At 42.4% G+C, this 22,214-nt stretch overlaps 1 protein-coding gene across 2 annotated transcripts in view; it reads right to left on the bottom strand.

The window, feature by feature from the left end:
- Window positions 1-1,817: 1,817 nt before the first annotated feature.
- Window positions 1,818-22,214, bottom strand: part of GAN (gigaxonin) — a 54,771-nt gene continuing 34,374 nt past the window's right edge. Inside the window, exons 3-11 of one of the 2 annotated variants that reach the window (XM_029207322.1) lie at window positions 21,514-21,864; window positions 19,123-19,340; window positions 18,782-18,903; window positions 15,050-15,162; window positions 13,932-14,081; window positions 12,882-13,018; window positions 12,495-12,623; window positions 2,975-3,084; window positions 1,818-2,887 (exon numbers count right to left, since the gene is read on the bottom strand). In XM_029207322.1, the coding sequence (XP_029063155.1) occupies window positions 2,706-2,887; window positions 2,975-3,084; window positions 12,495-12,623; window positions 12,882-13,018; window positions 13,932-14,081; window positions 15,050-15,162; window positions 18,782-18,903; window positions 19,123-19,340; window positions 21,514-21,864 (1,512 nt within the window). In that variant the 3' untranslated portion in view covers window positions 1,818-2,705. Of the gene's footprint in view, window positions 3,085-12,494; window positions 12,624-12,881; window positions 13,019-13,931; window positions 14,082-15,049; window positions 15,163-18,781; window positions 18,904-19,122; window positions 19,341-21,513; window positions 21,865-22,214 lie in introns of both variants that reach the window. The other variant, XM_029207313.1, reaches the window with a different exon arrangement.

Consider the following 22,214-nt stretch of genomic DNA (forward strand, 5'->3'; position numbering starts at 1 on the left):
ATACTTTAAATTACTCTAAGCTGAGTCAACTTTCCTTCTGTTGGTGGATAATGAAAATAAATTGCACTTCCCCCAAAGATACTGTATTTAAAATTTTAAGATCTATCTTTCGCTGCTAATTCCAATATACACCTGATAAAAGTGCCTAATGGAAAAAGAACTATCAAAAATTTACCAAGAAAGGGTATTTCAAGGCATAAATGGATGGTTAAAACACAAACCTGTGTGAAATTAGTTAAAAATTTTTTCACGATACTAAAGTAATTTACAAAAAAGTCATGATTAATTTTGGAATATAATAAAATTAAATACATGCCTACACTTCAATGTAATATTTTTATATTATTATATAGTAAAATAACAGTTTGGCACTTAGCAGCTTTTCTTGTTTATTGCATCCCATATTATGCAGCAAATTTAATTTTAAAAAAGTTACCTAATTTCTGCAGCTACAGTGTCAATGAACTAAATTAAAAAAAAAAACAAACTACTTTTATAAAATGAATTGACCAAGTCATGCAGGCACTGATAATACTGCAACAGGGACCCATTCACTCCTAAACAATGAACTGTCTCCTTGGAGAGGCCTGGCGTAGCCTGGGAAGGACTTTAAATTTCAGAAATTAAAGAAAAGAGAATTGCTGACTGTCATGGCTTTAATAGGACATTAGTTACCACTTTAATGTACCTCAGCTGTGGCTTCTGAAGGCCAAGGTTCTGTTCTGTATGGGACATTTTACCAAAGAAAATCCACTTTTTCAGAAATTTATTTCCTCTAAAACTAACATCTAGTTGTACAAAGAAAGTTTTCTTTCTTTGCAGTGGCCATGCAGTTTGTTTTGATTAGAAGACACCCAAGGTATCCTGGGGAAAGCATGCAGACAACTGCTGACTGGTACACGGTACAAAGCAAAGAGGCTGGCTTTGACTTACGCGTCAAATCTGACTGTTATGTGAATGGCCGGCAAATCTGGCCCAGTGCCTCTGATAGAGAAGAGGAAAACCCTATACCTCCTTTTACCCATGTCTCTGCCAGGATGGAGAGTTAATGTGCACACACAACATTCTTTAGAATTCCCACAGACAAGGCTGCTCAGTGACTTTTCTAGCACTGGATTGACTTCCACTGTTCCTGGGTGGGAAAAGACAAGTGATGTTTCATATGCATGGGTAAAGCATACAGACATTCCAGGTAGGAAGTTTCTAGGAGAAATTCCTATTCTCAAATTTATAGCCAAAGGATACACTTATACATTTATTAATCATTAAGACTAAATGCTGCTTCTTACAGCCATATACTAAGGGGGGGGGGAAGCTGTAGAAAACAATTAGAAATGAAGAGCTCTGTATTAAATTGATCAGAAATCTGATATTGCATAAAATTCAAATGATGAAGTCATCAAGCACTTTGAACTCCTTGGTTTCACACTAAGGTGGTATAATTCGAATGGAAAACAAAATATCTTACAAGGTAAGTACCACTAATGACAGACTTTTTCCACTTTGAGGAGTGGGGTTGAGTGGGTCGACATGGGAGTGAGAGGGAGGGAAGGAGGAAAGGATTAATTTGCTCTACAGGAACAGAATGAAATTAAGTTGAGGTAGTTTATTCTACCAGCCAACCTTTACTTGTAATTTGTCTGAATCTCGTACTAGTGAACGGCATTGAGAAAATTCTGCTACAAAGACTAGATTCTTAACGTGGATTCGCATTCCAAGACACGTTTTCAAATCCTAGACAGTAGTAAACAAGACTCTGTGTGCTTTCAGACAGATTGCTTTTAAAAGTTTTTGATCCCTATATATTTCCTCTGGACTTTTTTTTTTTTTTTTGGTCATAGCAGACCTTTATTATTTGTCCGGCTCAGGTCCTTCTTTTACAAAATCTCCTACTCACTAATACCCTCATATTTATAAAACAGTTCTGGTTAGTTGGAAAGGAAGACTGGCACTGCATGAGATCCTTCACAACCCCAGAAATGACGGCATGACACATCTTCATCTGAATTAACACAGAAGTCAGCAACTTCCTTTAAATTCATGGGAGGGCTGCCACCTGACTCCTTAATTCATTGAATCCTTTGGATTACTAAGATAGAATGTCATAAAAGAGAAATTTTATCTTAGTTTCAATTCATCATAATTTAGTTTAAAAAAGATTCTTAGGACAGAGAACTAGTAGTAAGTGGAGACTAACTGGCATTGAGTCCAATCTAACATTTTAGGCACAAACCTTAAATTGTTGGGCAGAGTTAGGCATAATATCTCCTTCCAAGTGCAGTGGAAAAGCAACCCCGGTATGTTTGGATATGTTGATATATGCATGTTTGTTAACCAAAGCCAGGTACTCGAACAGAGCGGTCAGGCAGACGTGAGTTCCCCGCGGGGAACATGCACCTTGGTGCTGTAACTTCCTGATTTTACATGACACGGATTCCCACTTCCCTTTTCCTCTGACGCTGACTAGCCCGGTTGGTCTAGGGACACATCTCCTGGAGGAACTGACTCCTCCTCGTTTTTTTTCAGCAGTTACGTGTTCTCCCGAACAAGAGCTGGAAGCCCAGGCTTCTAAGCGTTAGAAAACCACTCGTGTTACCGCACAGAGGCCGGCGCAGAGCAAGGGTCGCCTGCCATCTCTGTCCCCTCGCAGAGCGCCGCGTCCCGGCGCGCTTGGTCAGGAGCTCCGCTTCCGCGCCGCGGCCCCGTCAAGGTGAGTGAACGCGGATGCGGAACAAGCCCTGCTGAAGCTGCAGGCGGAAAAGCTTGCAATTCGCAATACGTAAGGCTGCACACCCGGTGCGGCGCAGGTCGGAGGGGAGGAGGGGCTTGGTGTGGTGCCAGGTTCCCGTGCTCCTTTTGAACTCGCGCACGTAGTCGTAATTGGTACCTGCGCCGTGAGAATAAGCAGAGGTGACACACCGTGCCTCAGAATCACCGGGAAACGGTTCCGACAAGATCACTGTAACATTCTGACCTGTATCAAGATCTCCGATGACATAGATACTGGCTCCTATGGGGACAGCTCCGTACACAAAAGAGGAACTGGCGGGGATGCATAAATTCTGGTCATTAAGATAGATCCACCTGAGAACAAACAGAGGGACAGAATGAAGGAGGTCAAAGGGTGCCCACGACATCTCAGCAGACTGAGATGACAAACTCAGTGAGCCACCTACAGTACAAGGCACGACACCGACACCCCTCTTCTGCGGACACACTCATTTCCTTCCTGTCACTGAAGACTTAGTTGTGTCTGTTCCAGAACGTCGCATATAATGAATCATGGAGTGCACTATCCAGTCCGCTTCCTTCACTCAGCACAGTGTGAAGGAGGTTCATCCATGCTGTGGCTTCGTCGTTATCTCATTTCTTGTAATCTTAAGCAGGATTCCATTACATGGTACAGCAGAATTTGTTACCCATTCACCTGTTCAGGTTCATCTGGGCAGCCTCCAGTGTCTGGCTATTGTGAGTGAAGCTATTTTGGACTTGAGAGGGCAAAGCTCTTTTGTGGACTTACGTTATGGAATTGCTTGGTTATACGGTTAAAGGTATATTTCCTTTGATAAGAAAACGCCACACTCTTTTCCAGGGTGTTGTGCCATTTTGCATTCCAATGAGCAACATGTGAAAACTCCAACTGCTCGGCATTACTGCCAGCTCGGGTACCGTCGGTCTTTTTCATTTTAGCCATATGAGTGGTGTGCTTTTCCCTGAAGACCAATGGTGCTAAGCATCTCTGCATGTGCTTACTGGACACTTTATGTATCTACTTTTGTGAAATTTCTGCTCAAAGATCTGCTCATTTTTCAAATTGGCTTTTCTGTCTTCTTATTAAATTTTAAGATTCTTTTTATTTCATGGATACAAGTCCTTTGTTGGATACGTGTATCACAAATCTTTTTCCCAGCATGTAGACTGTCTTTTCATTATCTTAATGGGGACTTTGAGAACAGAGGTTTTTAATTTTGATGAATTCCAGCTTATCATTTTTTTCTTTTTATAGTTCATGTTTTCTATGTCCTCCTAGGAAATCTTTGCCTACTCCAAGGTTGCAAAGGTTTTTTAAATTAAAATTTCTGGAAATTTTATTGTTTCAGTTTTTACACTTAGGTCTTATGACACATTTCAAGTTAACTTTTGTGTATGATATGAGGTGTAAGAGTCAAGTCCTTTTTCTCCCCCATACGGATACCTAGCTGTTCCAGCATCACTTGCTGAAAAGACATTTCTGTCCCCACTACATTGCTTGGTACTTCTGTTGAAAATCAATTTAACAGCCACTAAAAGGAGCCAGGGCTCCACGAAGAAGTGGCTGACTCCACAGAAGAGGCCGAAAATACAAGATGAGCCTGGATCGTCTTGCGCTGCCACCTAGGAAGAGCTTCAAACAGGATGAGTTGTGTCAGGAGGACACCGGAGCTGATATGCAGTAGCTCCCCATGGCCACGGTGGGAACAACTGGAGCAACGCAATGAATAATGATAGACTGGATACATAACTCACAGAATAACTATCCATAAGTCCATACTGATAAAAACAAATGACTGAATACATTAAAAAAAAAATTAGGGAGAAGGGGCAGGTCTTCTTTACAGAATTCCAGCTGACAAAGGTAGAAGGAATGAGGGAAGCAGAAAATTCACCATTAGGCAAAGAGCACAGTGATAACTACTGCAAGGCCAGTCCACCAATGATGCTAAATTAGTGGTGAAAGTTTAAGGAGAAACAGTATATTCCCATATTCTCAAATTCTCTCTTCCAAGATACTCCTTAATTACAAAGGGAGAAGTAGTGACTTTACAATGGGGAAACCCAAAAGATGCCACCTTAACCAAGTCATCAAGATCAGCATCACCAGTAACGAGACATTATCGACATCATGCTCCCCCTGACGCCGGGCAGAGAAGGGCCCAGCAGCACTTCTGTGGGATTCCCGGCCCAAACGTGCAACCTCAGCCTCATCGCGAGACGTCATGAGACAAACCCACATGAAGAGACATCCTAGTAAAAAACTGACCAATAACCTTCAAGGGTGTCAAGGTCATGAAGGACGAGGGAAGACTGAGGAACCGTCACAGATTAAAGGAGACCGAAGAAACTCAACAACTGAAAGCCATGTCAGGTCCTGGATCGGATCCCGGAGCAGAGAGAAAAAGATATTAGTGGGCAAGCTGGTGAAATTTGAATAAAGTCTGTAGTTTACTTAATAATACTGTACCTATGTGAGTATCCTGGTTTTGATATCTGTACTATGGTATGTAAGATGTCAACATTAGGAGAAGCTGGGTGAAGCTGGGAGAAGCTTTTGGGAGCTCTTACTATTTTTGCCACTTTTCTACAAGTCTAAAATTATTCCAAAATAAAAGGGTTTTTTGCTTTAAAACAAAAACAAATGACTCTGCTATGTAATAATGTTTACTTAAGGTAATCTGACCAAACAATTTCCCTTTAATAGCTAAAGGCATAGCCAGGTCAGAGCAGACCTCAGCCAGATCTTGGAAATGTATCTAAACCCTTCAGAACTACCAGTGTCTGGGCCTCCACTCACCATCAGAGCACGAAGATGCCCTGGCACTGTTCCCCTGTGTCTAACTTTATGCCATCAAGTGTCCAAGAAGCCACTGGCTAAGGTCTACAGCATCTTGATGTTAAATACAAATGTAAAATTATTTCACTAAGAACAGCACTTTTATTTCAATGAGCACTCTTCCCAGACTGTTATATAAAGTAGTAGCTTCCATATTTTTAATCCCAAGAAACCCAGAAGCAGAATGATTTGCCCAAGATCATGGAACAACTCAGAAGCAAAGCTGCTGTAAAGCTGTCATACCCCTGAGTACCTTTACCTAACATCCGATTCCTCGAACATCTAGAAGTTGATTGGAATCAAGCAGTTTGCTGGGACTGGGAGTTCAGTTTGGCCCCTGCCTCCGAGATGCGTCTAATAAATAGGAAAAGGGAAACATCTAAGAGCTCTCAATGCAAAGTGAAAATGGGGACCCGAACAGGCCTTTGAAAGAAAAAGTTTGAAAAATGTCAAATACAACAACTGGTTTGTTCATATTTTATGTCTTCAAGGCTAAGTAAACATAAATAACTAAACCTCGACATTTCAATTCTTCCCAGGTCCTGAATCAAACAAAGCCGATGAGTATTCCCCTGCCCTGTCTGCAGCTGAGCCACTCCCAGGATGACCCTGTTGGAGAGGCATACAACCCTTCCAGCAAGTCCATCAACAGGGCCACAGGCACGCCCACAAGGCGGGTGGCACTTCTGCTGAATTAAGACATACACGACTAGATTATCTACCGAAAGAACGCATCAGAATACGAGGGAATTTCTCAGTAATTTCGTAGAGTTGAGAATTCGACGTAATTCCTCCCTGGAACAACACAACAAAGCTGAAGATATTGGTCTATGTGGACTGTCTACCAGATGTGGTCCAAAGCAGATCAGTGATTCAGAGTTCCTGGGTTTCAGAAAAATAATCCTATGTGATCTATTTTATATAATGCTGAGGCTTCAAAGTACATAAAATATGAGAATTTAATTGGATCATATATTTAGCTGCTGCCTTTAAAAATGGTATAAATGGCATGTACTTCTGCATTTCTTTCTCTACCATTTATCACCTCGTTGACCTTGGATGACTGAGCTAACCCAGTCTCTCTTTCGTCATTTGTAAGGTGGGGACGCCATCACCAAGCTCAGGTGTCTGCTGTGAGGATGAAATGGAACAGCCCATGTAAAGTACTTTGCACAGTGTCTAGTACATAGCAGGCACCGTGAAGTAGCAGTAATCTTTGTAATGGACAAGGCAATATTATGCCTTTATTACACTGTTCTCAAACGTGGGCTCCTCGGGACTTGCAGGCTACAACGATGTGTCCTCTGGTAACTCAGAATTAAGAATCCCCCCTCCCTCAAAGGAAACTTTAAAATGGGGCAAGCTTCAGAGAGAGCAGCGAGGGAGGGGTAAGACAGGCAAGGAGAGAAGGTGGGAAGGAGAGAAGGTGGGAAGGAGCGAGGGAGGGGAGAGGGAGGGGAGAGGGAGGGGAGAGGGAGGGGAGAGGGAGCTTCAGTGAGGGCTGGGCTGAGCCTCCCACGAGAAGCAGCTACAAACTCTAGACAAAATACAAAAGACAGACTGCCTGAGGGCTCTGGAGACCGAGCAGAAGCAGGCAGATTTGGGAAAGAAGTTGAAAGCTGAACAAGCACCCACATGGAATGAGTTTCCAGTTCCTTGGTAGCTCCGTCTGAAGGCAGCCTGGGGCTGGCAGCTCTGGGGAACAAAAGCCCTAGAGAAAACCCTGCCGTCTTTCTGGCCACCGGAATCAGGGGAGAGCATCTTGGGGCAACAAGGATCACTGAAGTGTGCGGGGGTCTCAGAAAGATGGGAGGTACAGAACTAAACTGACGGACATCCACCTGAGTCACGTCTGACTGACACTGGAGCCACGAATGCTTGCACCTGAGGCTCCATGAGTCTAACCAAGTCCACTGTCTGCTAAATGCCCGGAGCAAGTCTCTGAAGCAACAGCAAGAGACCTCGGGGCCTCAACAATGTCATGTTCGCAACGCCCCGGACACAATCCAGAATTACTCAACAAAAGAGCCAGAAAAATGAAAACCCCTTTGCAAGGAAATAAACAATCAACAGACGCCAACTCTGAGATGACTCAGATGCTGGGATTATCTGCCAGACAGGGACCTGCACGCAGCTACCATGACGATGCTCAGTGAGGGAAAGGAAAACACGCTTATGATAAAAAGATAGGAGAAATTTGAAAAATCAAATATGCTACCTGAAGAAGCTAGAAAAGGAAGAACAAAATAAACCCAAAGTAAGTAAAAGGAAGGAAATAATATAGACAAGGGGAGAAACCAGTGAAACAGAAAACACAGTGGAGAAAATGAACATGGATGCGTAGCTGGTTCTTTGAGAAGATAAGCGCAGCACAGAGAGCGCTGGCGGGACTGCAAGCCTGGGGAGAGGAAAGGGCTTCTTCCCTGGTGTCGGTGGCCTTTTCCTTCCTCCATCTGCTCTGCCGCCTCCTGTGTGCCGGGGGACCAGAGTGGCTCTCACTCAGGGTGGTCCTTTGCCAGCCAGCAGGCAGCTTCCACGCACCAGCTCTGGCCCTGGCACCCCAGGGCTCTGCCACATCTGGGGCCACTGCACACCCTCCTCCACGGAGGTAAATCCAGCCTTGCGGGGCAGGGAGGGCTCTTCCCAGTTTGCTCCTTCCTGGGGCACTTTCCCTCAGCCCTAAAGGCTGTAGTCGCTCTTCCTTCATCGGCTGTTTCTGCATTCTCTCACCTGTTAGCAGCTAACTACTCTTCCTAGTTAATAATTACGTACATTAAATCTCCCCTGCAGATTACGAGGCGGTTTCTGTCTCCTGGCTGGACCATGACTGAAGCGGATTTGGTTAGGAGCAGCGTTCATCTCCCATCCTCTTGCTCACGTGTCTTACAAAGGCATCTGTAGTATGTGCTACTTCCTAAGCCTCAGACCCAAACAGCATAACATGGTCAACGGGGCAGACCAATACAGTACGGCACACCAAGGTGAGCAAAATCTCTGGGGGCTAATAATATACTGCACACGGCAAAACTGACACAGTCCTGAGGCAACACTGTACAGGGGTACCGCTGGTCCTGCCAGGTACAAGAAACAGCTGCTGGTGGTCACTGCAGACTGGTGTGAAGAGAAGGCATCAGCTAAGGCAACAGCGGCACCAAGGCCAGGGACTGTGCTGCATAGAGACCCCACCCGCGGGACTGAGGCTGTGATCGCTTAATCACCTGCTTAAGTTTATGGAAGTTCACGGTTATTTTCCAAAATCCACTTGACTTTTCTACGTTTTCTAAGTGAATTAAGTGGGGATATGATACATAGCACGACTCTTGCATTTTCAAGTCTTTGACGGTGGCACAAATGTCTGCACATTCCTCAGGATGCAGTACTGCTTCTGGTTTTCTATCTCAGCAGGGAAGGAAAGTTCCAGTGACTTCCACTTAACCCTTGCTACCATAATGGTCCCTCACCCACAAGTCAGAGAACCACAGGGGATTCAGCCAGTGGTCAAAGATGTCTGTCCAGGTATACATTCAGGCATCAAAAGATGAAACTCACAGATGTAGGCTTCAAAGAATAGTTAACATGATTTACCTATAATATAAAAATGAAAGGGGGAGGGCATCTCGGCTGAGCAAATGCACAGAGACAATAAAACACAGGATGGCTGTAAGAAGTGAGCTGGAGCAGAGAACATGTGAAAAGGAGAAAGCGAAAAAGGCTCAACATTTTTCTCAACCTCAGATCGTGGAGGGCCCCAAGTAGGAGGCTAAATACTGTTATCTTTACTTGGTAAGCAATGGGGAAACAGGAAGAATTTCCATCACGATGAAATGACCAACGTCAGATTAATCTTTCAAAAGCACAAGTAGGTGAAATGTATTAGAGAGACTGGTTAGAAGACTTTGCACATATAAAAGAGTGAGCTCACTGGAGTCAGGGCAGAAAAATAAAGGGGGGGGAATGTGTGAAAAATACTACAGAGTTTAAAAAGAAAAAAGAAAAAACTTGGCAACTCATGAGATGTGAAGCGTAAGAGAGAATCAAAGATGACCTTATTTTGAATATGGACCACTGGGAGGATGGTAGTACGAGTAAAAGAACAGGGATACAAGGAACAGAAATAGAGATACTGTCTTTCTGGATATATGAAGTTGTTGCCATGACTTGGTATAAATAATGGCAATTTTTTTTGGCTTTCCTTCACATAGTTTTGTTTTTAGTCAGAAACACAGAAAATAGTAAGATATGGCATTTTTCCAGGAAAGTTTTAACCTAAAAATAGGGAACAAAGACAGGAAAGACAAGAGATTACTTAAAAACAGTAAATGGTCTCCAATCTAATGCAGGTTGTTCATCTGGCAACAGTTTCCAGAGTATGCAAATATCACACACTTGGAAACATCTGATCTTTAAAGAAATAAACTACTTATAGATTTTTTTTCCTTTTATAGATATTTATGGGAAAGCCTATATTTTTAAGGCAATATTGTGTGGTGGCTGAAAATGTGGACTCTGGGGCCCGAGTTCAAATTCCAGCTCTGCCACCTGCTACCTGTGTGTTTTGGGGCACATTACTTAACCTCTCTGTGTTTTGGTTTCCTCGTATGCAAGATAGGCATAAAAAGAGTAACTATATCTCAGAGGGTTGTTTTGAAGATTAAATGAGTTAATACACGGCACTTAGTGTTATGTGCATGTTTAGTGTTATCTAAACAGGAATCCTATATATCAACAGAAGTTAAGCTTTCTTCATTCTGCTTGTGAATCAACACTGGAAAGCTTGAATATAAGCCAACTAAAGATAATACAAATTTTATCTGTAAGTGCTTTTAAATAGCAAGGAAGAAGCAACACTCACGTTTAACAATTATGAACCGAAAGCAAGTAATATACTCATATCTGAAGCTTCTTAACTATACTAATATGAGACAACCTGATAGAAATCTAAAGGTTCTAATAATTGCTAGCATATCAAGGGCAGAAAAAAAACTCTACAGCCAGATTTAAGTCCTACACAATCAAAATAGGGACAGAAAATGGTAAAACCATAAGCAACCCTGATTACTTCAGCAAGCGAGTTTATAGCTCTCTAGCTCACACTGTCCAAACAGTAATTCAGTCATTATGACAAAGGCTTATAACAATATTTTATCAGAAACCAAACGTACTGACCACTGCTTGTTAATGAGGTTGGGCACACTGTTTTGGGATTCATTTGGGCAAGAAATTAATAAACTACTTCATACCTTGAACAGTCAGCCCTCGCAGTAACATATTATGGAAGAGAAGTGTAGCAAAGTCCTTGAAATTCTGCCCCCCACCGCTACCAGAGCAAGCATTCTCAAACTGCTCTCACACGTTGTCTAGTAAATTTTCCTAAGACTGTTTGCTCCCTGTAATTGAAGGAAAAAGGGGGGGAAAAGGCTATGCAAATATCCTAACTTTAAAATACACTAATAGTTAGGTAACATTTATACATATTTCTAAAATCTTGGCAACCACTCATTGTTTGCCCTTATCTAAAATAATATGAACTTGGACATTATATTCTGGCGCCCCCTTCTGGTAACACAGTTGAAATGCTATCACAAGATTAACTTCAGCAGGGCAGTTTCCCTGTAGGATTTGAACATATTACTGCAATAACAATACTGTTTGGTGGCTACAACAATATAACGTGTCAGAGGAGGGAAGTGACGGGGTTGGAAAGATGCTGCCTACTTTACAAGACATATGGCAGCCTGTCAGATGTTTTAAGAATCTCTGACACCACGTTTACTGAGTGTCTGACACTGGCCAGGTATGATGCCAGAAGCTAGGACCCAAAGCTGAGCTGGAACTTGTCCTGAAGGAGCTTCCGTTACCTCTATCACATCCAAGAGAGAGATGTATAGGATCCCAGACTGAGGAGCCTGACTCAGACTGCGAGGTGTGAGAAGGCTTTCTCTGGGCAGTGATGATTAAGCAGAGTTTTGGAAGAGGCCAAATTAACTGGATAAACATGGGAAGGGAAATATTAGGCAAAGAGAATAGTACAAAAGCACAGAGCTTTCTCACAGCTTACCCTTCCCCCTCCCCATATCCTCAAGTCCATTCTCTAGTAGGTCTGTGTCTTTATTCCTGTCTTGTCCCTAGGTTCTTCATGACCTTTTTTTTTTTTCCTTAGATTCCATATATATGCATTAGCATACGGTATTTGTTTTTCTCTTTCTGACTTACTTCACTCTGTATGACAGACTCTAGGCAAAGTGAGAGAGTGTCATGGACATATGTACACTACCAAACGTAAAACAGATAGCTAGTGGGAAGCAGCCGCATAGCACAGGGAGATCAGCTCGGTGCTTTGTGACCACCTAGAGGGGTGGGATAGGGAGGGTGGGAGGGAGGGAGACGCAAGAGGGAAGAGATATGGGAACATATGTATATGTATATGTATAACTGATTCACTTTGTTATAAAGCAGAAACTAACACACCATTGTAAAGCAATTATACTCCAATAAAGATGTTAAAAAAAAAAAAAAAGCACAGAGCTGAGACAATCATACCATGTTTTGGAGGAAAAAAGTCACTCAGTGGGACCCAAGTGACCCATCTGGTTGAATAGTAGCAGAAACAGTAGACATAGGCCAAATCACAAAAGGCCATATCTGCTAAGTTAAGGAGTTTAAACTTTCTCCTAAAAGCTATCAAAAGTGTCAAGGTCTGATCTACATTTTAGAAACATTCTTCTATGGCTTTCCTATGAGTTACCAAGATTTCCGAAGTCACTGAATAAATATCTACTATGCATTAGACATAAATAGATAAATTCAATGAAATAATTTGAAAACAAAACTAAACAAAGCAAAACATGCCTTTGAAAGCATAAAGAAAAAGTTGCAGAAGCCGCATGAAACCATTCATAAATACCTTTTAAACTCATCGTGGTAGAATTCCGACTTGCAGGTTACCATCTCGCCCCCCTGGATGTCCTCACGACTTCTGACTCCCCCAAATACATACAGTTCCATGGCGACTCCACAGGCTACAGCTCCAAACCTGAAAGGCCACATAGGGCATACTAGGTATTAGATTTACAACTCATGACCCAATTCCATAATTCCTCTTACGCTTGTTTTAGCTCTGCGCCATTCAACGTTTCACAAATACAGGGGTCTTCCTTTTTCAGGAAATGGCTTATTAATTTAATGTTATATCAACCAAATGCTAAGTCAAATAACAGATTAGCTGGAAAGAAGGGAAAAACAAAAGCCAGGTGAAGGGGGCTATGCACAGTCCTTATCCAAGTTCTCTCACCTTCTCTCTTTCAGTGGACAGATAGCGGTCCACTGCTGGGTCCGTGTGTCATAACATTCCACAGACTCGAAGAGTTTTCCATATGATCCCCCACCCATGGCATAGATTTTCTTTTTCATAGCTGCATAGCAGCCAATCTGAAAGGAGAAAGCAACAGTGGGGGACGCAACATTTATAATTAAAGTTGGGCGAGTAAATACCAGCTTGGCTAGAGAGCACTGGCAAATATCTGGAAAAGGATCTGACTTCTAATAGTAAGACTATGTATGGTGCCTTCCAATATTACAACAGAGGCTTTTAAAAATGAGAAGAGCAAGGTAATACACACACTGCTAATCCTCAGAAAAGGATTAACTCCATCTAATACTATTCCGCTAAGTGAGTAAATAATCCTAACTCTTAAAGAGGCTTTCCAGGCTCTCTGTCCTCACCACTATTTCAAGAGTCCCAGATGGGGACTCCTTGGAGCAAGACATCATCCAATTCCTGCCCCAAGTAAGTCAGTCGAAAGGGCACAGACAGTGAGAGATCATGTTATGAGTAAATCCCGGTACCCACGGTGTAAAATACCTAGGGCGCTGGACAAGGCTTTGGCATGATGATGAAACTCCAGCCTCCACCAGGGAAAAGAAATACAGACTAAGCTGTAAACAGCTAACATGAGCCATTTGTTTTCATCCTGCTCTGCAATGGCAGTTCTCTGCCTATGGATTAATGTTTCTCCCCAGTTCTGCACAACGATTAAGAAAACAGGTTTGGGAGACCTGGTTCCTTCCTAGGTTAGTGCAATCACACAGCATTTATCAGGCGTGGGCCTGGGACACAGCAGCGCTGCCCAGAGCCCACTGCCAAGGTAAACGCTCTCACACACCGTTTCCTAGCTTGGTGTGTGGCTGGTAATAGTGAAGGCAAGCTACCAACAAAGACAGAGTTCTATAATGTTAATTCTTTTAACACTATCAATTGTGTTAAAAGGCATATGTAGGAAATGAAGAAACATAACTTTAAAATCCAATTTGTGAATTAGTTATCACAAGATATCGTTCTCACCTTTCTAACCATGGTTAAAGCGGGTTGTTTTGTCCAGGTTTTAGAATAAATATCATAACATTCCATGGAAATTAGCTCTTTTTCACCGTCTTCTCCTCCTAAAACGTACAGCATCCCATCTATCTCCACGATTCCAAAGTTATGTCTTGCCTGAAAAGACATCAAAGATCTTTGTAGACAAAAGGCCAACTATCAGATTGCAAGCTGATATTCATACATTTAATAAGAGTTACAGATACTCTTACATTCCAGCGTTCCAGCCAAGAGATACCAGGCTCAAAACCATCTCTCTCAAATACTTCTGATTTCCCTAGCAGCTCACTCTTCTATCACAATAGACAGAGAACCCAAGTCCAGGAACTTCCCGGAACAGGGGAACTACACACGTGGTGAATTCACTGGCAGAATCCTTACTTTTTACTCACAACAGCTCATGACAAGAAAGAGAACTATTACTGTGTGGCTCTGTAAAATGATCTTTGTACAGCAGTGGGCAGCAAGTGGTTCCCAGCTGACGTGTGAAGTCAAGTAAGGTCCACGTCAACAGCACTGCCTGTGGCTGGAGAGGTGGGGGTGGGAGGGCGAGAGGCCCGGGCTAAGGCTGCCTGGAGCAACAGAACCTGATGTGTTTCACACTCATCCACTCACAGCACTTCCTGGGTGCCCAGCCCCACTCCAGCACTGAAGGGAGAGCGCTGACCACACAAACAAAATGCGCTGCCATCATCAAAAAGTTTGTGCGAACCGTTGAGAAAGATCTAGTATGTGAGGAGGTTCTATGTGGTATGAAGAGAAAGAAAGCAGGGGAGGGGGCAGGAGAGCTGAGAGGCCGGGGGAGGCCTCGCTGAGAAGGAGCCATATGGACAAACACTGAAGGAAGCAAGCAGCGAGCCATGTGGGTACCTGGCAAAGGTCCCAAAGCAAGTGCACTCCTAGGAGGCTTCAGAAGGGGGAGCGAGGGAAGGCACAGGGAGCAGAGCCGGGAGGGGGGCACGAGCATACCAGGCAGGGGGGCTTGGTGAGGCTGCTACCTCTTTCCTTATACTCAAACGCAAAGCAAACAAAAGTGCTAAAGGGAAAAAAGAAACATCAGACAAATTACAAAAGCAGTATTTTACCTCGTTCATTGGTGGCAGTGCCGTCCATGTGTTTGCATCTGGGTCATACTTTTCTCCTGAGCTCAGGGTCTGCTTATTTTCGTCTTGGCCCCCAAATACAAACAAAAATCCTTCTGCAAAAAATCAAAGAAGACACGCAAGGAAGTTGAAATGTAAGTTTTCAACACCTATCTCTAGTCAAATACAAATGCCGTAAGGGCAGAGATAGGATGTGGAGATACCTTCTCTGACAACAACGGGTTCGAGATCTTACCAAGCCTGGGTGATAGAGCCAAATCTGTGAGTCACTCTGACCATTTCACTTGCCTCGGGATCTCTGAGTGGATTCCCACTACCCTGCACCTTAAAAGGAAAACTAACACCACCCACCCGGTCAGCAAGTGACTTTGAGTTATCTCAGTTCATCTGTTCTGTTCCCCAGACTCTATTTAAAATAGTCTTCTTAAAGGAGAAGAAGCCAACAAGACACTATGGTAAAACTGAAGGGAAATGTGGGCCCTAGAGAGGTTACCATGCATGGAAACCATTTTGCTCTGAGGGCGTTTGGCAATCTGGGAAAAATGCAACCTTTCTCTTAATGGCTTTGAGGGGATGAAGAAGATAGAAATCTAAATCCCAGGCCCACAGACAGCGTGGCTTCTGGCAGGAAAGCCTCGCTGAAGTTCTAACCATCAGGATGAAGGCCAACCAGAATTAGAAGCCAGATTTAAATCTCCTTGCTTATCTAGGAAATCTCAAAATTGGAATTCGATTTACAGTAATTACAAATTAGTAGTGTTTTCAGGCAACTGGCAGAAAAAACCACAAAAGTTCTATGGAAAAAAGTATGTTTATCTAAGTTTTAGATTCTAACATTCTAAGATTTTAAAACATCACATTATCCCTACAAATAATTTTTTTTTTTTTTTTTTTTTTTTTTGCGGTACGCGGGCCTCTCACTGTTGTGGCCTCTCCCGTTGCGGAGCACAGGCTCCAGACGCGCAGGCTCAGCGGCCATGGCTCATGGGCCCAGGCTCACGCTCCACGGCATGTGGGTTCCTCCCGGACCGGGGCACAAACCCATGTCCCCTGCATCGGCAGGCGGACTCTCCCTGCGCCACCAGCGAAGCCCCCTACAAATAATTTTTAATAAAACAATCTTTGGCACTAAGCCAAAGATACTCAGGTGTACAAAGAAACCAGACTCTATTAAGAAGAAACAGCAGAAGCAGACAATAGGGAGTAGTCTTGCAAAGATTCCAAATTTCAAATATTGGAGTAATCAGAAAGACAATAAAACAACAATGCTCACTATGTTTTAAAAAAGACAAATGTGAAGGTAACTCTAGAAGAAGAGAAGTGACATAGTAGATTTGAAAAAAAATTATAGAGCATTTCTAGGGAAAAAAAGATAAAAACAGATTAAATAAAAAATTCAATGGATGGATTTAATGGCAGATCCATCACAGTTAAAGAGAGAATTCATTAAGTGCAAGATAAATCAAAAGAAATCACAGAGCAACATGGAGAAGCAAAAAGATGAAAAAGAAAACAAAAAGAAGATAGAAGGCAGGGGCTGGAGTAGAAAGGTCTAGCCATGTCTGATCTGGCTTCCAAAAGCAGAGAGACAGAGGAGAAGGAACAAGGATGACATATGAAGACATAACAAACAAGAAGTTTCCAGATTTGATGAAAGGCCAAGCTACACAGTCAAGATGCCCAACAGTCTCCAAATATGGTAAAATTTCAAATAAAATGTTGCCTAAGCACACTACAGTGAAATGGCAGAAAAATCAAGACAACAAGAAAATCTTAAATACAGCCCAGAGAAAAGGCAGAACTTTAGATCTGACAACTGACTTAACAACAGGAATGACAGAAGTCAGTGGAAAAACATCTTCAACAATAGATGCCAACCTAAAATTCTATACCCAGCAAAAATATCCTTTAAGGATGAAGGCAAAATAATGACATCTTTAGACAAACAAATCTAAGAGTTTGCTACCACTAGACCCACATTAAAGGAAATTCAAAAGGATGAACTTCAGAGAGAAGGAAAATGGTCCCAGATGGAAAGTTTGTGGAGTAAGAGGGAAAAACAAAGAAAGTGGTAAATATGTGGATAAATCTAAATGAACACTATCTACAGATATGTGTATAAAACAGATAAACATATATATGTAAATAGTTACTTATAAATAACCATGTGTTTTAATACTGTAAGACTATGGAATGTGAAAAATAAAGAGTATAAATGTACTATTTATACTACTAGACTTTGTTAACAGTACAGGCTGTGGATTCAAAAGTGACCTTCAGGGGACTTCCCTGGTGGAGCAGTGGTTAAGACTCCACACTCCCAATGCAGGGGGTCCGGGTTCGATCCCTGGTCAGGGAACTAGATCTCACATGTGTGCCACGACTAAGGAGCTGGCGAGCGGCAACCAAGGAGCCTGTGAGCAGCAACCAAGAAACCTACCTGCCACAACTAAGACCCAATGTAACCAAATAAATAAATAAGTAAATATTAAAAAAACAAAACAAAACAAACATAAAGTGACCTTCAAAGGAATATAGACATAGAATATAACTTCTAACCTGGTAGAGAGGGAAAAAACCGAATGACAAAAAAGTCAATCAATTTTTTGAAAAAAGGCAAGAAAAGAAGAAACACAGAACGAGCTGGACAAATAGGAACTACTCAGTCATTTCACAACTTCAATGAATACAACTGGGCACAATTCCTCTCCTCACTGTTTCAAGTTTCTGAAACAACAACCTCTCTAGGAAATCTGAAAATCAGTGATATAGGAACCTTTGTGGTAGGTGTGCATGTGTGAAAATTATGCACATGTATACACATTATGGTAGGACAACTTAAGGAAACTAATTTTAAGAAGGAACAGAGAAATCAGACCCACAACCTGTTGCCTACACCACTCCATCCAGCTGATTATCATTGACAAAAACTTCAATAATTGTGGAACCTACGATTCCATTTCTATCCCATAGCTTTAGGCATATCTAAAATATGGTACAGTGTGGCATAGCTTAAAAATTTTAAGGTAATGTTTGTGGGCAAGCAAAGACTATAAAAGAAGAACTGCTAACAATAGTTAGAATGAAGTGAAATGGCACTTGCAGGATGAAGCCAACAAGGCAAATCCAAGGTGAAGAGAAAGGCGGCAAGGACAGCCTTCCCCATCACCTCCTGGAGAGAAAGCTTTGAATAACATTCCAAACTTGTAAACGTCAACTAAAACATACTTCCTGTCATAAAACAACTTTAAGCCAGAGCTAAGTTAAGCAATATTTTCTCAAGTTTCATATGAAATGCCTGCTTTTATATGACACTCTTATTTTGAATATAGTTACATGTTGCGATTCTACACCGCACAACTTTCCAAGATGAGAGGCTATCACGGCTCAAAGAAGTCCTGCGCCTCAGGTGTGATCATCCAGCTAACGGGTGGTAAGAGTCACTGAGTTCTGCTCTTCTATCAGTTAACTCATCCAATAAAATGCTCCTCAAGTGACGTCTTAAAAAGAGCTACGTATTTAAGATTTGGGAACGATAAGGACTGACAGAAGACACTCTTCTTACCATAGTCTTGGAAGCTAGAGCCACCCTGAAAAAGTCACCACAGAGGGATAATAAAATTATTTCTTTAAAAGGTTTTGAGTCATTCTGCACAACTCTGAAATGACATTACTTGATCTTGTGTTTAGGTAAACTTGATGACAGCACGGTACCTGCTGAGAGGACGCCGTGGTTGATTCTCGGCATGCTTAAAGGGGCCAGTTCAATCCACAGCTGCCGATTAGGGTCATAAAGGGGGCACATACATCGCATTGCTGCTGTTGGCTTCCGTGAACTAAGGAGAGAGATAACTGAGTAGTAGTTAATATGTTTTATGTACTTCTGCTTATAGTAACTATGACTAGTTTTACTACGCTAAAGAATGTTTCAAACATTTAAAAAAACCTATTGCTATTAGGCTTTAGATACTGAAGCGTGTTATAAATTTCTGTTTACGTGGCAATCTCTCTTCCCTCACACCACCACCCATCAAACGGCTCACAGCCAGGCTTACACTCTTTCCTCTCCGCCAACGGTCACGATGCACTCCGAGTAGCCCCGGGGCTTGAAGCTGGCGAGCATGGCCTCCCCCTGCTGCGGCTGGCTCAGAGGGATGTTGCTGCACTCTTTGACAATCTCTCGGACTAACGGCTCATTCAGCATCTGCTCCCGTAAATAGCTCGAGTCCAACCCTGAAACCCACAGCGCTGACATGACATCCTTCATGTGGACCTGGAGGGCGGAAAGCACGGGGAGGAAAAGTGGAGCATGCGTGGTACATTTAGAATATGCGTTTTCCCACTCCTGGAAGACTAAAATGATTGACAGTCAGATCATCAACAGGCAAGTGGTAAGGGTCAGTACTGCTTGCATGTGTTTACGGCCCCTCTTCTTTCTACTTCCCTTGGCCTTGATAAATAAAAGTTTAACTCAAAGAAAACCATCACTTCAGATTTATATTTGATGTGTCACTGCGAAGTTTTAAGCAGCTTTCTTTAATGCCCTACAGGGTTCCCACAGCAACAGGAAAACTTAGAAGAACCCTGCTAGGATTTGCCTTATTTCACATGCTTGGATGTGCCGTGAGTTACGTCACATTTATAGAAACGTCATATACAGGAATAGCTTGATACAATATGGTCAACTAGATAATGAACATGTATCAACATTAACATTACAAGAAAAATCTGAAAAAGCCAAATTTCAAAAAAGAAATCCTGAGTACTATATAATCATTTCTTCAGTAATTACTGTTAAAAATTATCTAACATGTATAATGTGAATGATATACTTTTTAAAAAAATATTCATGCATTTTACTTGTTTATTTTCCTTATTTATTTATTTATTTTTTGGCTGCGTCGGGTCTTATCTGCAGCACATGGGCTCTTTGTTGAGGCATGAGGGATCTTTTCATTACGGTATGCGGTCTGCTAGGGTTTCTCTCTAGTTGCAGCATGTGGGCTTCTCTCCAGTTGTGGCATGAGGGTTTTCCCTCTGTAGTTTGTGGCACGCGGGCTCTCTCATTGAGGCACGCGAGCTCACTACTTGTGGTGTGCGGACTTAGTTGCCCCGCGGCATGTGGGATCGTAGTTCTCCGACCAGGGATCGAACCCACGTCCCCTGCAGTGGAAGGCAGATTCTTTACCACTGGACCACCAGGGAAGTCCCTGAATGATATACTTTTCATACTCAATCATCAGATTTGAACCAACTGACTATAGCACCCTACGTACATAAGGCGACTAGTTTTTCTGGGCTTTGAAATTGTCATTTTAAGGTACACTCTTTTATACCCTGAGTAATAAAAGCCAACAGTCCTTACAGCACCAAGTTCAGATTAACCACAGGATGAGGAACTGCCTCTTGTTTCCCAGCAGCCGTTCCATCTTATATGCCCTCATCACTTTAAGGCAAGAAGAGGGTCAGAGAGAAGATACTTCAGTGGTGGCAGCAAGGTGGAAACTCTTCTATCCCCTTTCCCAATCTACCCCACCAATGGGGAAAACAGAACACTAATTGTACTAAGGAGCTGAAGCTACGAATGTGGTTTCTAAGTGGACATGCTCATGGGCCTGAAAATTTAAAAATTACAAGATAATCATTAAAATGTAAGCCAAGAGTTACTAAGAACAATTAACAATGCAATTATGCATTCTGAAAGCCACTCTGAAACCTAATATATTTCTTTATTTTGATTTTGATATAGTAACTGGAGCTAGGCTCTAGTATATAAATATTAGACTTAAAGCCTTGTGATTTAAAGGTGAAAGCTCCCTCCCCCAATGTATTAACAATGTGGATCTCAAGCCTGATATTCTCTAAGACCCTTCCTTCCTAGGCTGTCACTCCTAGAACCTTCCTATTTGGAACCTCATTGCCATGAAAGCTCCGGAATGCTCTCCCACTTTCTCCTCCAGTGGTGTCAGTCACTCCAGGGAGAGCCCAGTGCCAGAATTCAGCCCTCTGCCAGAATTCCATGTGCCCTTTTCTCACCCCACTTCCTGCATCAGAGTCCCTGTAGGGGTTAGCCCACCATCACAGAGGGAAGGATGCTGAAAGCTAGGATGAGGAGTATAGGGTGCATTTCTATACTCTCCAGCTTAGCTTGAAATCCCTTTCCCCTTAATAACAACATTCAAAGGATATCATGTGACTTGTAAGTATTACTATTTTCATTGCTATATGATGAGTTACATGGACTTTGGTAGACTCGTCTGAACAACCAACTGCTTTAGTGAGGCTATAGGAAGATGTTTTCCAGGTTATGGTTTAGATCACAACCTTGTCAGTTTTTCAAGTTGGAGGAGAAAAATAAAACATCTAGAATTTGGATTAAAAATAAACAAACAAATGAATAAGTAAGTGAAAAGGCAAAGTCAGAGCATGCTATAAAGTACGGGTACCTTTCTTATTTCTGTGTCATGTGCTATCCATCGGATGACTGCTTCAAATACATATCGTTCATTGCCAACGTTTAACTTCTCAAGAGAAATCACTTCTTTAAGCTTTTGAGGACTCAGTTCTAGGAATTCCTCTGTGCTGCTGACATCTCGGAAGTGAGTCTCCAGGTATTCTGTGGCCAGGTAATGGACGTGGTGCAGGCAGTAGTGGAGTGCAAAGTCTCGGATTCCGATGCAGTTCTCGGCGGCAATGCAGCCTTCTAAGAACTCACAGCAGAGAGTTTTAAGATCCGTCAGCAGGAGCAGGTCTGCTGCCTGCACAACATCTTGGATGGTATCTTCGCTCAGCCGGATCTGTAAGAATGATCATAGATAGTCTATGTTTGAATGTATATATTTAGAACGCAACCACTAATCTATCAGGCTGGACCATATGAAAGCTCCATTTGTAGAGGTCAAAGATGATTGAAAACGAGCAATTTCATACGGTTCAGCTTTGTTTTCAACAAAAGTCCGAGGGCACCAAGGCACCTGCGGACAACATAGGCAGCGCACGGCTGATTAACTTTTCCCAGCTCTTCCCTTCCTTTACTGAGATGAACCACCAATATCCCTGCCATGGTGAACTGTCCATGGGGCTCGCTTCTATACTTAGAGAAAAACCTCAAATGACTGAAATGCTTAGGAAATGGCAAGTTCCACAT

This window comes from Monodon monoceros, unplaced genomic scaffold, assembly GCF_005190385.1.
Source record: "Monodon monoceros isolate NGI ecotype Baffin Bay Population unplaced genomic scaffold, NGI_Narwhal_1 Super_Scaffold_10, whole genome shotgun sequence".
Taxonomy (NCBI): Eukaryota; Metazoa; Chordata; class Mammalia; order Artiodactyla; family Monodontidae; genus Monodon; species Monodon monoceros.